Consider the following 13,852-nt stretch of genomic DNA (forward strand, 5'->3'; position numbering starts at 1 on the left):
GTGTTTACATCTTATTGCTTCTTATTCAGAAAGTTAGATCATTTTGAGACTAAAATCAAAACAGGGAAACCACTATAATTACAAAGTGGTCTGTCTGTATGCTTAATGTATAATATATATATATGTATTGCTGCAGCAGAATGACATACTGTATAATAACATTGGATTACAAACATTTAATTTGATTTAAATTATTTTAACAATACGTATAGGAGAAGAGCTTTATCTTAGATGTATTGCCATGACGCCAACGTTGTTACAAGCACTCACGTCCCTCTCATTTATAACTATAGGAGTTCCTATAGTTCAGGCTGAAGACTTTTCTTTTTGTCGCCGCTTTTAATTGAACTATTCATATCTTAGACTGCACTGTAACTTTTATCCATGTATTTTTCTTTTAATGTTTCTTTTATTAGCTTTTCTTTTTAATGACTGATTTTAAATGCCATTTTCTTAATGTCTTTCTTTTTTTGTAAAGCACTTTGAATTGCCTTGTGTTGAAAAGTGCTATATAAATAAACTTGCCTTGCCTTGCCTTGACTTACTTTTCATTAAGGACCGATAGGTAACAAGTTTCCTTTTGGGCTAAATTAAGATGATTGTATACTTTGAAAATCAGTTGACACTGTGATTGTGCAGATGCTTGCATGCTCAAAATGATAACATTAACATGAAACTTGGGCACATGTTGTGTAATATTATTACTTTGTAACTGTGGAAACATTACTGTACGCCAGCCAACCAAGTGTAACATGTTTGCATGTCAGCATCTTTAAAAGGATCATTTTTCAAATAAGTCTTATTTCATGTGTTTTTACATTAAGTGAAATCAGACGTCAGTGGTGAACATTAAGGAATGTATTGCTTTCAGACAATTTATTTCAGGGTCAAATCCAGGGCAGGGAAGTGCGGTACACTGTGAATTTATTATTAAATATTGCCAAAATTACCAGTTGTCAAAGTAATACATGTTGGAATAACAAAAGTATTTTAAAGTTGGGCTTTAAATATCTCCATGAATTTACCAACTGTGTATTTATTTATACTTTTGGTCACATGAGGGAAATACTGGATACTGCAAGAATTGCTGCTTCAAACATGTGTTGTTAAGTCTCTTAATGTTCAACAAACAGACTATCAGCAGACTTTAATAGAGTAGGTCCACCATGTACTGGCATGATATGTTTGGTCCCCGTCAATCAATTAATCCGAGGATAATGGATTTTAAGATGGACATTTATTGACCCCGTATGGAAATGCAGGTCTCATAGCAGCACCAGAAAATTACAGAAACACAGTAGTTGTTATATATAGTTTTTATATAGTTTGACTGACAACATCGATACTAGACCATTCACTCACTGACATAATGTTGTAATCAAACGGTTCAGCCAGACAGAGGGAAAATCTGAGCAGTCCTGGAATGTTAAGAAAGGACAGGAATGTAGGGCTATTAAACTCAAGATGTTTTTGAAATCAGGTGGTCATATCTGTTTATCTGTATTACTAAGTCATTTGTCTGAAAACAGAATGGGATAAAGTCTGAGAGCTTTGCTGTTTTTAGTGATACTTGAGTTATATGGATGACAGACTGACACCATTCACCAATAAAAACAGAGGGTCAAGAAATGATCCATGTTTTTAGCTATCTATTGTTTAGCCTGCTCTTTACACTTTACATACTCTATTTATCCATCACAAGGATACACTTTAAATCCCAGACATAACCAACATTACCAACTCGAGGAGAAACCATAACACAGTTCCAGCCAGATGTGCGACCACAGTGTCAGTCCCACGCTGTTTCAAGCTGAGCTAAAGTTTCCAATGAGGAGCTATTTTAGGAAGCAGTAGCAATCCCACAGGGGATAACAGGGATTTCCACTGTGACCTTCAAGGTGGGATTCAGGGAGTGAGGTCAAAGGGTCACCACCCACTGTCAGTGGGGCTCAGGGTCTGGAAACTTCTGGATCCCATGTGATGACTTGAACATCCTGAATGGTTAAAAGAGGATCCAGAGGAAGAGGATTACACCAGATGCAGATGGAAACTCTTTCAAGATGGGAATGTATTTCCCAAAAAATTGAATATAGGATATGTGAAAAGGGAAATCTATATTTGAATTGGTGATCTGTTTTGTTATCATCATGTAGTTCATGTTTTATGTTTGGTTTGTTTGTTTGAAAACTACCAGCCAAAATGTAATTCAACTTGTGTTAGGTTGAAGTGTGCCTTCATAGTTTACATTTGATAAGAGGGGGTAAACCTCCAGTGTTGATAAATGTAGAGCTGCCATATTGTTAGTGTTGGTTGACACATACATTTTACTAACAAAAAACCCCAAATAATAATATTTGGTACTTATAAACTAACAGTGTGTATTTTTAGTGCAATAATAAACAACAAAATCAAACAACATGAGACGCAAGTAGTGGGAGAAATCCCATTTCAACGTTTATACATTAATACTACATCCCCATTGATTTATTTATGTGAGTCCTATTCATTTATAATGCATGTTTCCCTGCTTTCCTCAATCATACCCTTTTAAAATCTTAAGTAGTTATTCACCTTATCCAACCAATTTATTATTATTTAAACACAAATCCCTATCTACTTCATTAGCCTAATTCATTGCATCCATGAAAGAATGGTTTATACTGTTGAATATAAAAAAAACATAATGAAAAATAGATACAAAATATACACATTTATTGTCAAATGTTGAGTTTTTCATCATTAATATTCAGACATATACAGCAACAAGCAGTATGAAGCATAGTTCAAGTAGTAAACCAATACCACGTTCTAATATATACAATTCATGTTTACATTGTCACTGATTAAAGCTGTGTATTTGATACACACTCAGTCAAACAAGCTATACAGCAAGTATTTACAAAACCTTTGTCATAAAAAAAACAGCTGTTGTTCATGTGCACTGCTTTTAACAAAAACTATTTTTAATCTAAATAACATACTTTTGCATTTACTGAGCATAGGCCATAACCATTTGACATTTACCAATGGGGTAAGATTTCAGGCAAATGTTAAAAATGACACAAAGTCACTGCAGTGACCTCTCTTTCATAGGTTGAACCCTTGGTGTGGACTAAGTAAAAGCACACAGTCAAGTTATTTAAAAAATGTGTCCCAGTTGAAAGATGGCAGTGCTGGTAAAAGGTAACAGCTTACTTTAAAATGATTTATTTTCTCCTCTTTCTTCCTTGTTTTTCTTATGTAAAAGTAATGGGATACCAGTAATTATACTATGGATATATTTTAGATTAAAGTGTCAAAGTGTCACTGTGGTTTCACGCTCTTTGTCAAAAAAAGAAGTTTCCTGATTGGCCGACCTGACTCTCAGTCAAACAGTCAGGACACTCCCAACGTCTGCACTATCCTGTAACTGAAAAACTTCATACTATCTTACCTCTCAAATAGAGGCTGTCTCCTCTAAGTAAGTAAGTGCACCTAAAACTATTCAAATCCAACCGTAGTCTTTTGTCAATGGTTGGTAGTACTCCCCGTGATCTATGGAGAGAATTATTTCATCACAAGCTTTAAGTGCTTTGATTTTAGCTTACAATAGTGAAGATAACACTTATGCTACACAACTAAATCCTTTCTCCAGGAACGGAGATCTTGAGCTCTCACCACAAAACAGGAAGTATGTTTATGACCATAATAAGCAGATAAAATCTTATTTTCTGGATATTTCACAGAAAGTTTTGTTTTAACCTAAAATGTTAGAGTTAACACAACTCATGTTTTAAACAGAATATTGTTCAAGAGGGACATTTATGAGCGATAACCGCTGTATCCCAGCTCTGTAGGCTGCCACACAGCGTTGTCTCGGGGGCAGTGGCTGTGGCAGGCACAGGTCAGGACCACCATGACCGGTCTCCTGCTGGTTTTACGGTTGGCACACTGGAACTCCACAAGGGCGGTCTTGGTTCTGTGGGGGGTGCAGCAGCGGGCGTCTGTGCAGGTGCCACAGTAGCGAGGCTTGTAGGCCTGGACGCTGGTGCAGTTCTTATAGGAGAGGTGGACGGCATTGTCGCTCCTCACCATCCTCTGACACTTACTGCCTCTCTGCATGGGGTAAAAGAAAGAGATGAGTCCAAACAAAAAGCTTATGTCTCCTTCTACTGCTGTCTAATATAATATATAGTATAAAGTCATGGCATGAAAAAACAAACCAAAAATACCTTTGGCGCAATAGGTGTCAGCTGGGCCTTGTCCTGCTGGTCGTCACATGGTCTGATCATACACAGCCGGCTCTGCTTCACCATCTCACACCGACTGTTCTTATTGGTGACCCTGGTGGACACCCCCATGCTGCAGGTTTGAGAGCAGGCCCCCCACTCTGTGGTCTGCTCAATGCAGTTCAGACTGGGGTCAAAACCGTCAAAGCTTACTGTGTCCTCCTGACGAAAGGCTGAGGAGCACACACAAGGTCGACGGTTAGTTAGATAAATACATCTGTTATAGGACATTCATGAAGTACTAGTTTGTATGGTTGAAAACTTTAAAGCAACCAGCAACAAATTCAAAAATATGAAACACTTAAAGATCCTTGATTGTATTCAACTGGTTGCAGGGGGATCACATTTCTGCTTCACATTCCAGACAATAACAATTTCTCTTTCCTCTGTGTTTCTGCCTCTTTTCTAAGCATTCACTTATTTTTCTCTTTCCTTCCTTGCTTAGTTCCTGCTCCCTTACTCTGATCAGGTCAGAGAAATGTACATAACCTTTAAACCTTTTGTCTCACACTGCAGTGACACTAACGTCTAGAAAGGCATAGGGGACTGTACGGATCTATCTGTACATACGGTCTGTTTGCTCAGTCTCATCCCATCTCACGCTACAGTTTACTCACCGGCCATGGCGAAGCCTCCCAGGGCACTGGCTTCAGCCTGGGGCTCGCACACCCACTTCTCGCAGCACTCTCCGGGCACCTGGACCCTGCGTGGCATTGGGCAGTCCGGCCCAGGCAACATCACGTCCAAATTGCAGCGTGGCACACAGGCGATCTGCCCATCACGGCAAAAACACTGGTATTTACAGCTGGGGAAGAAGGTCTGGCCGTTTTGATAGACAGAACCATCCAAAAGACAGACCTCTCCTTTATTAGCTGGAGGGAAGAGACACAATAGGCAAAAGTCAGTAACCGCGTTTTTACTTACATTATGTAATGTGTAATGTGAGGGAATGTAATTGCTCACTCACCAGCACAGGTACCGGTTCTCTTGTGGACGTCTGTGCTGTAGTCACACTGCAGACCTTTGCGTGTGTCACAAGGATTCATGTCAGAGCAGAGCTGCCCTCTCTGACGGGCACACACCAGGCAGCAGACGCAATCGTCCAGGATCAAAGGCACTCCGGGGGGGCACATGGGGGGCTCCTTAGGGCACTGGCACCTTCGAGGACACGTCTGGGACCAGACCAGTGTGAACACCTTGATAGGGAAGAAAATTAATTAGGGTTTTACATGTTGTTGAATGTTGTTTTTTCTTGTCCAACCAAAATGACTTGCTCTTGACAATCGGGATTAAATATTACATACAAAAATGTGTTGCCATCCTATTTTTTGTTTGGATATTTGTTTTTTTACTCTTGTGAAAAAAAGGTGGCATTTGCAGAAAGGCACATAATGACTATAGTAAACTTTAATGTCAGTTGCTTTCTCAGTGACTAAGTAAAAAGTTGCTAAAACAACCTTTTTCCAATTCATCACTCGATAAAAATTAGGATATCATGATATAAGTGCACTCGATGGCAAAAATAAAAAATAAAGAAGTAACTTTATCATGACATCTTAAAGAAATTATTGTGTGAAAAATAATCCAGTCTACACAGAAAAAATAATTTGTTTTAAAAATATTTTCATTATTTTAAACCTCTTCACACCAAGAGTATCTTCTGATAGAATATACAAACACTATCTCACTAATTGAGTGCTGTAATGCCTACCTGCGCAGTAAAGAAGACAAAAAGAGCTTTCTCTGAGAGATTGGTCATCTTCTTGGTGAGTAGAGCAGGATCAAAAATATCTGCAGTCTAATAAGTATTAAGTTGTCTTAAGATTGAGTCCTTTGGTTCAGGGTTGAATCTTCCCTCCTCTCTGGCTGTGCTGTAGCAGAAGGTTGTGATCTCTTTGTCGTTCTGGCTCAGACTTGGGAGAGGAGGGTCTTATATAGAGGAGCTGTCCTGCTGGCATCATGACAACAAACAGGAAGGAATGTCGGAGAGATCACCCAGAGTGGTGGAGGGCGGCGAGACTCACATTTTATTGTGAGATCCTGTCAGAGAGGAAACACAACGAGGTTAAATAAATAATCTACAAACAAACGTAATATGTACTTTACATGCTAGGCTTATTAAATGTTTACGTTATCATTGTAAATTAAGTATAATTACATTTGTTAATCAGTAGATCTCATTTTCCTATGCACACTTTACCATTTACGATTGAAGTAACCTTATTGGGGATTTCCTTTGCACTCCAGGATGTTCATTTAATAAGGTTTTGAGGCTCTCTTACTTTGGTCCCACTGACAGTGGGTGGTGACCTTTTGACCTCTCTTGCCGAACCCTACATAGGTCACAGTGGAAAACCATGTTATTCCCTGTACGATTGTTACGGCTTCCTAAAATAGCCACACAGTGGAAACTTTGGATCATCCGTAGCTTGGATCAGTGGGAGGGCTGACACTGCGCTCAACACATCTGGTCTGAGATGTTATGGTTTCTTCAGAGCAGAGGAACACGGCTGGACTTGGGGGTGAAGCTGAAACTACCTGTGTGTGTGCAAGATTTCACCCCAAGAGAATTGGGGTGAGCTGTATAGTGAGTGTAGACATGCAACTGATGGTTATTTTCTTTTTTGATTAACTTGCCAATAACATTTTAGTAACATCTTATCTATAAAGTGTAAATGTGAAATAAAAATAGCTAAACATGAACAAATCACAAGGTGATATATTTGAATGTGTTTTCTTTCAGTACTAAAGAGAAAATAGGACATTTCCACATTTCAGAAGCTAAAAACAGCATTTTCTAGCATTTTTGCATGATAAATTACTAATGATACATTGATTAAACTCAAACAAGGGGATTATCTTTGATTTATGATTATAAAAACCTTTATTTTTCAATAGTTTTTGGATATTGTATGTATATAAATATTCTAATAAAAAATTCTGCTGTTTTTATTTGAGAATTTTGTCCATCATGTTATGACCCAAAATCAATGCAGCATGTATATACTGCACTACACAAATAAGTCAAACATCTTTGGATTTAAGTGTTTCATATGTGAATATAAAACACTGTTTAAGGTTCCTGTGTTAACCTTATAGTTGTGTATAAGATTAGACTTCGGAGCATTATGAATGAATGGTCACATGTTTTTTTAGTACTAAGTACTGTACTCTTTAGATATTTATATTTCATGATGTAGTTGTATACTGTTTATGTCCACATTTCGGCACAAACCAAGTGATTTTCAAAAACAGTTTGCCAATAGAAGCTGAATAATATCACATTTTAAAAGAATGGTTCTGTATGCAGACTCCAAACTAGGTTTTTATTTTTTATTTTTAAACATTTGCCAACAGCCTTAAATGTTTCCAATAAATACTACCTGGATAACATAACACTATCGACTTATTTACTGTATGACAGCTTGGCACAGTGTGGCAAAGTGGGACATCCTCCAGGAATGACGTGGGAAGTCTGCATACGCACATTCATAGTATCTGTGAAATATTTCAACTGTTGAGAGGAACATATGGAAGTAAACAAGCAGGTGGAAAGAGATGGAGGAAAGTGAGGAAACCAGGCTGCTGGCTTCAAACTCAGAAAGATGGAGGAGGCAGATATAGAAGGATGAACAAACTGAAATGTTTCAGCTGGTGTTAATATCCCACTCGCAGTTTGTTTACCCACTAGATACCCTTCATCCTCCAGTGGTACGAAACGTTTCAGTACCACTTTAAATTGAAGATGGACACCGTCTTTTCTAAACAAAGACAGATCACACAGTAAAAGCTAGCTGTTGTCTGACTCTGCTGTAGGGCATCCAGATTGTTGCCAAGCGGGCAGGCCACACATTCAACGCCACCACTGAGAGCTCACCATGATCCGCTCAGAGTTTACACTGACAGTCCAACATCAGCAATGTTTTAGCAACACATCATACAGTAACATGTGGCCTACAGGCTGTGTGCTGCATTATGACATCTTCTTTTGACACATAGGAATTTATTGCGAGAAAATTATTTTAAAAAACTTGATGGTGCACGTTTTCTTCTTCTGATATAATGATGACAATATTCTGATCTTTTATACATATTTTGAGACAACAAATACATTTTGGGCCATTATTGATGAATTCAATGCAGTAAAGAAAACTTGGTTAGTAATTTCCAGTTTATACCAGCACCGTGAGAAGCCATTCATGATTCAATCCCTGCGAGCACACTAACACACGGGAGCAAATGAACTCAGATCAAGTCAAACATAGATGTGAAAGATTGATATTAATGATTTATTAAGTTATCATTTTATGATTCAAAACAGCCAGGTACTCGTGGCCGTCAAGCAACACTGTCTGAGATCTCTAGTGTAGTTTATCACTGAACTGATGACAATCCAATTGTATTCAAACAAAAGTTAGACTACTGAAGTCACTCAGCTTTGACATTCTGTCAGTGCAAAACAGCAACATTCAGTACATGGAAGCATCTGCGACAAGTCATATTTGCAACTAAGCAGTTATGAAATATAGTGCAAATTTGGTAAAAAGGCTTAACTTCTATAGGAGATCTGGTTCTAAATTCTGACAAATCCTCTGCACTGTGAATTCTGCAGAACCACTTGTGAAGTGAATCAGTTTAAGCATCAGGAGTTGGAGTGTATTTGATCTGTGTGCTTTAAATGGAAACGCAGACAAATAGCTTGAATAATTCCAGATGGCTATAATAACGTTTCCTTTATTCAAAATATTATCTTTTTGCAGATCATTACACATTGGCTTCTCGTCTTTAGGCATGTTACCGCACAACACATCATTACTTAAAACATATGGTATCTACTGAAAGGAATTGTAATCACTGTTGATCTGACCCGTTTGTGCTCGACACAAAATGGAAATGTCACGTTAATGGGATATTCAACCAGTGAGACATTGCTGATGTTGGAGCTGCAAGGAGACAGTTTGTATTTCACTGGGAGTTCATTTCAGGCTGTGGTTGGGTTCAGAGAGAGTTTAGATATTTAGAAAAAAGGAGCTGGTCCTTCCTATTTCTCCCTGTTAGCCACCTCTTTATCTTAATTTCTATCATTCACATCATCCTTTTACAATGCATTCTCCACATATTCAGTGATGAAATTGAATGCTCCCCTTATTTTCAACTTGCAGTCAGGCAGTGGGTTTAACAGCTTGGGAGGCCACCGCAAATCTCTCACTCAGGGTTTATTTGCTGAATGCCACGATACATGAGCTGAGAGAGACACCGGGACGGCAGATGTGTTTTGTGGTGGGTGGCAGTCGATTATGCAATATGGAAAATCTGCATTTTATGAGGATGTCAATGGCTTTATGCTCTGTTAGAACAGACAGACAGATCTGATGGAAAGTGTGTGTGTAGAAGAGCAGGCTTTCTTTGGGAACTATTGGAGAATCATATATTAGTTTGTGGTGCTGTTGGATTGCATCTTTATCTCTGTTAAGATGGTTATTTTTGTACTTTATTTCAAATGTCTTGCTTTTTTATTTTCACTATGCATGATATATGAACAACTTATCTGTGCATATTTTTGATCTATGTAGTACAGTACAGTACAGTTTTCGACAATTTAGTCATGAACTGTTTAAAAAAAGGAAAATAATGGTATACCCGTATTATAATATGGGTCATATTTTCTAATTTCAGATTCGTAAATGTGTTTCTTCATACAATTTGAAGGTGTTGCGTTAGAGTTTTTTGAATTATATTACTCTATGATCATTATCAAAGCTCTCCTTTCTTTCTCCCAGTTACCTCGTGTTATTGTGCTGTATCGTCTGTGGAAACATTTAACAAAGTTAGAATAAGGGACCACTGGTACCAATAAGTATTCTTCAAATACTTATTGGTACCAGTGGTCTCAGGCTAAACTCCTCGGTTCCTCTTACCTTCTCTGACGGGACACCCTGTTGATCGCTCACAGCTTTGGTCACAGTTTGCAGCCATGGTGATGTTTGTTTGAACTTCTTCTCGGTTGAAGAAATGAACACATGGCTGTCACTTTGGGGAGAACTCTTACCAAAACAAACACAAATATTCAAATTTATGACCACATGTTTATAGGTATTGTTTTTAGCAGTGCATAGAGAACACCAAAAACAGAACAAACCCAGGGAGGTCTGACTGGAGAGATGAAAAACAAATACTTTATCCTGGAAAGACGATCAGATCGCAGCTTCATTTTGGACATTTGGTCTAATGTTTAAATAAAGATCAACGACAATCACTGGATTTGACTTGACCTAAATAAATATTAAAAATATCATATTACTGTCATATTTAAGATTTGTAAGTGCTTGTTTCAAATAAAAGTAATGTTTATTTAAAATACTTTCCAGACCTCCATAGCCAATTTCTATATGTTGGCTTGGAAATATCTTCCAGATGGTTTGCGTCGTTGGCCGTCGCAAGTTCAACCGCTGCTTCCTGGTGTGTGGAAATGGCTGTAAAACTAGAGTGTTGTGTTTGTCAGTCAACCACATAGAAAGTCCAATTTGTAAAGAAAGTGACGCAAGTTAAGAGCCTTCAGGGCGTCACACTTAAAACACCACGTGTGTTACATTAAGCATTATTTACCGAACACCATTTTGGTCCCTTTTACTCAGTTTACATGTTGTGTTGAAGTGCAGTGTGACGTACATACTCTTGATGATTGTGCAGATTGATGATTGTGCAGATATTCCATTTCAAAGGAGTTGTTTATATCCTCGGCCCTAACTCTCACAAATTATTTCTCCTGTCTTGAGAAAGACTGAAATATTTTCCACCAGCTTTCACTTTTCAGTTCTGAAATAAAAAATGTGATTAAATCAAATCTGAATTACATACAAAATCATAATATATATTTTACATTTGTACTTTTTGCTGCTACAAAACATTTGAAAAAAGCAACATTTGCAATCTATTAATTTGTATTAAGCACACGTTTAAAAAAAGTTGAAAACATATTTTTCCTGTGACCTTCTGTCGTAAAAGTCAATGAGGCGCTCGGCGAAAACCATGGCAACCAGTGAGCTGGCAGATCCATACATTATGTTTACAATTCAGCTTATGGTTCCCATGAACTGCATTTAGCACTGGCATTTTGGGAACAGGAATGTTAAGTTCACCTAGGAGAGGGACAGAAACGTAACCTTAAAGACCATCGGAGGGGAGACTTTTAATGGTTACAATTTACAACACCTTCCTTATTTGTTGTTTACTTAGTGAGAATACTCTGGAACAAGAGAATAAAAAAAGGAAGAGGAAAAACAAGCCGGGAAAAACAAAGGGTATCAGCGTCCCTCTAAGATGCTGCCTGGGGCCTGGCCTTTATACATTTAATAACATATATTGTTCGCAGATAAGCACAGAAGCACATACAATATTCATGCTGCCAGCCACCTTCTATTTAAACAGGTCTGTAAGCAGTTTATCTTAAGGGCTGTGCCATGGTATCATACTCGCTTGCTGTTTAAAGATGACAAAACAGTTTAAGAACATGGACCAATTTGTGGAGGGCTTTCTGCCATCCTGTGTAGTCAACAATAAAGGACAGTCAACACATTATTTTGAAGAAAAGGACCCTCTTCTCAGGATGGAAGTTAACATACCTAGTGTGTAAACGTGAAAGCAGCATTACTGATTGATAAAAGTACAAGCACAATAAGTTAACAACACTCTGTTTAACTTCTTGTTAATTCCAGAGTACCAGTTCATTCATTCAACAATTCTTTTTTTCAGCAGCAAAAACGGGCATTTGATGCTACTGCATACATGTTCTAAACATTTACAGCAGTAGGGTAGACTACACATTCCTCAAATTGTGTTTTTTCATAATACCAATGTTCTTTATTATTCATGTGATTGAAAAAATAAAACAAGGACTGCAACGATTCTTCTTGGCCACTAGAGAGCAGCATTGAGTAATGTGAACGTGTAATGATGCTCTCTGAAGGAGAGATGGTCTTTCTCTCGCTCTCTCTTTCTCCTTTTGATTAGCATGAACATTCCAAGCTAAAATGTTGCCAATACCGTAAAACTATGTGCAATATGTGCTTTATGTGCAATATATACCTTATATACATATGCCATCTTTAATAACTGTAATATACCGGGCTGCTAAATCCTAAGAACTGCTATAGGATTTGATTTGTAGATTTGATTTGTTTTTGATCTGTATTTTGGAAAATTATGTAACATCTTTAAGTTTTATTCTTTTTTTAGCATATTGTTTATTATATTATAACTTTATAACTTAGTACTTTTTTTAACGCATGTAAGATATGCAACACTAAGCTGTCTGTGGCTCTTTCCTGCTGTAACGCTGCACATTTCCCCTCTGTGGGACTAATAAAGGTATTCTGATTCTGATTCTGATTCCTTTATGAAAGGTTAAACTCAACATGCCCTTTTGTTTGACCGTAGCTTCACCCTTCACTGATTTTGCATCACTTGTGTTGTGTTCTTGGCTCTATTTAAAACAGATCACACTCTAGAGCTACAATGCCTGGGGAAGCTTGTGTTAATGTGACATCGATAGAACACCTTTAGATAACTGCATGATAACTTGTTTAGGATCTCAGAGCAATGCTGTTCAGGGCTGTTTGACTGTGAGGTAACACTTTATTTAAGGCCACATCACTTTCAAATAAATGAAACAACAAGCTTAGATATATTAAGTTAACAACCAGAAAGATACAACAACAGATTCAAGTAAACGTTAACAACATCTCTAAGTAAACAATCTAAAGCGCTAAAGGCCAAAAATCTGCCTAATTCAACAAGAAATATCCACTTAGAAAATATTATTATAAGTATTGTTTTGCCAATGAAATTAAATATGTTATTGATTCTGCATTCAATAGAGTGCTACTTTGATTCTGGGAATGACCAGATAGTGGTCCACTCTTACTGTAATGAGGCCTGTGGAAGGTGGGGAGTGATTAGCTTTCAGCCCAAAAGGGGAGCTGTTTGTTTTCCAGCAGCTGTGTAGCCGCCGCTCTGCCCACACAAACCCACACAATCATAAGCCCATCACTGTAAAGCACCATACACACACACAAACACTTATGCAAGTGTATTTATTCAGTGTACACTATCTAAAGTCTCTTATTGTTTGTCGTTTAATGTTTGCAGTTGTTCCTCACTGTTTAATGAACACACAGACACACACACACGCACAGATGGAGACAATATCAAACCACACACTCCAGCTTTTTGGGACTCCAAGAACAATCAGGCGGTCTGAGGCAGGGTAAAGCTTTTAGGTCTGCACCATTAGCTCCTTTTTAGTGGCCGGGAGGGATCCATCTACTTAACCACGCTGCTTTTCATACTAAGACTTAACAAACAAAGACTCGCCCTGTAGGCTGTTGTATCTCACAGGAGAAGTGTCACAGTGACCAGAGTAACAGTGTGACTAGGGGGGATGAAACTGTTCTGTTAGTTAACCTGTTCAGCTGTATGGATTTACACACAGAATATCACGTTTTCATGACCAGAAGCTTTGCTTGTCTTTTCCAGATGATTCATATATGGTTATTTTATCTAATGTTATACTTTCATTCATCTTA

At 37.9% G+C, this 13,852-nt stretch overlaps 1 protein-coding gene across 1 annotated transcript; it reads right to left on the bottom strand.

Moving 5' to 3' along the window:
- Positions 1-2,691: 2,691 nt before the first annotated feature.
- Positions 2,692-6,158, bottom strand: LOC307013968 (CCN family member 3-like). Its single transcript, XM_079641619.1, has 5 exons — positions 5,980-6,158; positions 5,236-5,464; positions 4,886-5,140; positions 4,212-4,441; positions 2,692-4,095 (listed from the first exon to the last, which is right to left on the bottom strand). Exons 1-5 carry the CDS (start codon positions 6,025-6,027, stop codon positions 3,802-3,804), a joined length of 1,056 nt encoding a protein of 351 aa, XP_079497745.1. The 5' UTR covers positions 6,028-6,158; the 3' UTR covers positions 2,692-3,801.
- Between the last annotated feature and the right edge of the window lie 7,694 nt (positions 6,159-13,852).

This window comes from Notothenia rossii, assembly GCF_949606895.1.
Source record: "Notothenia rossii genome assembly, chromosome: 7".
Taxonomy (NCBI): Eukaryota; Metazoa; Chordata; class Actinopteri; order Perciformes; family Nototheniidae; genus Notothenia; species Notothenia rossii.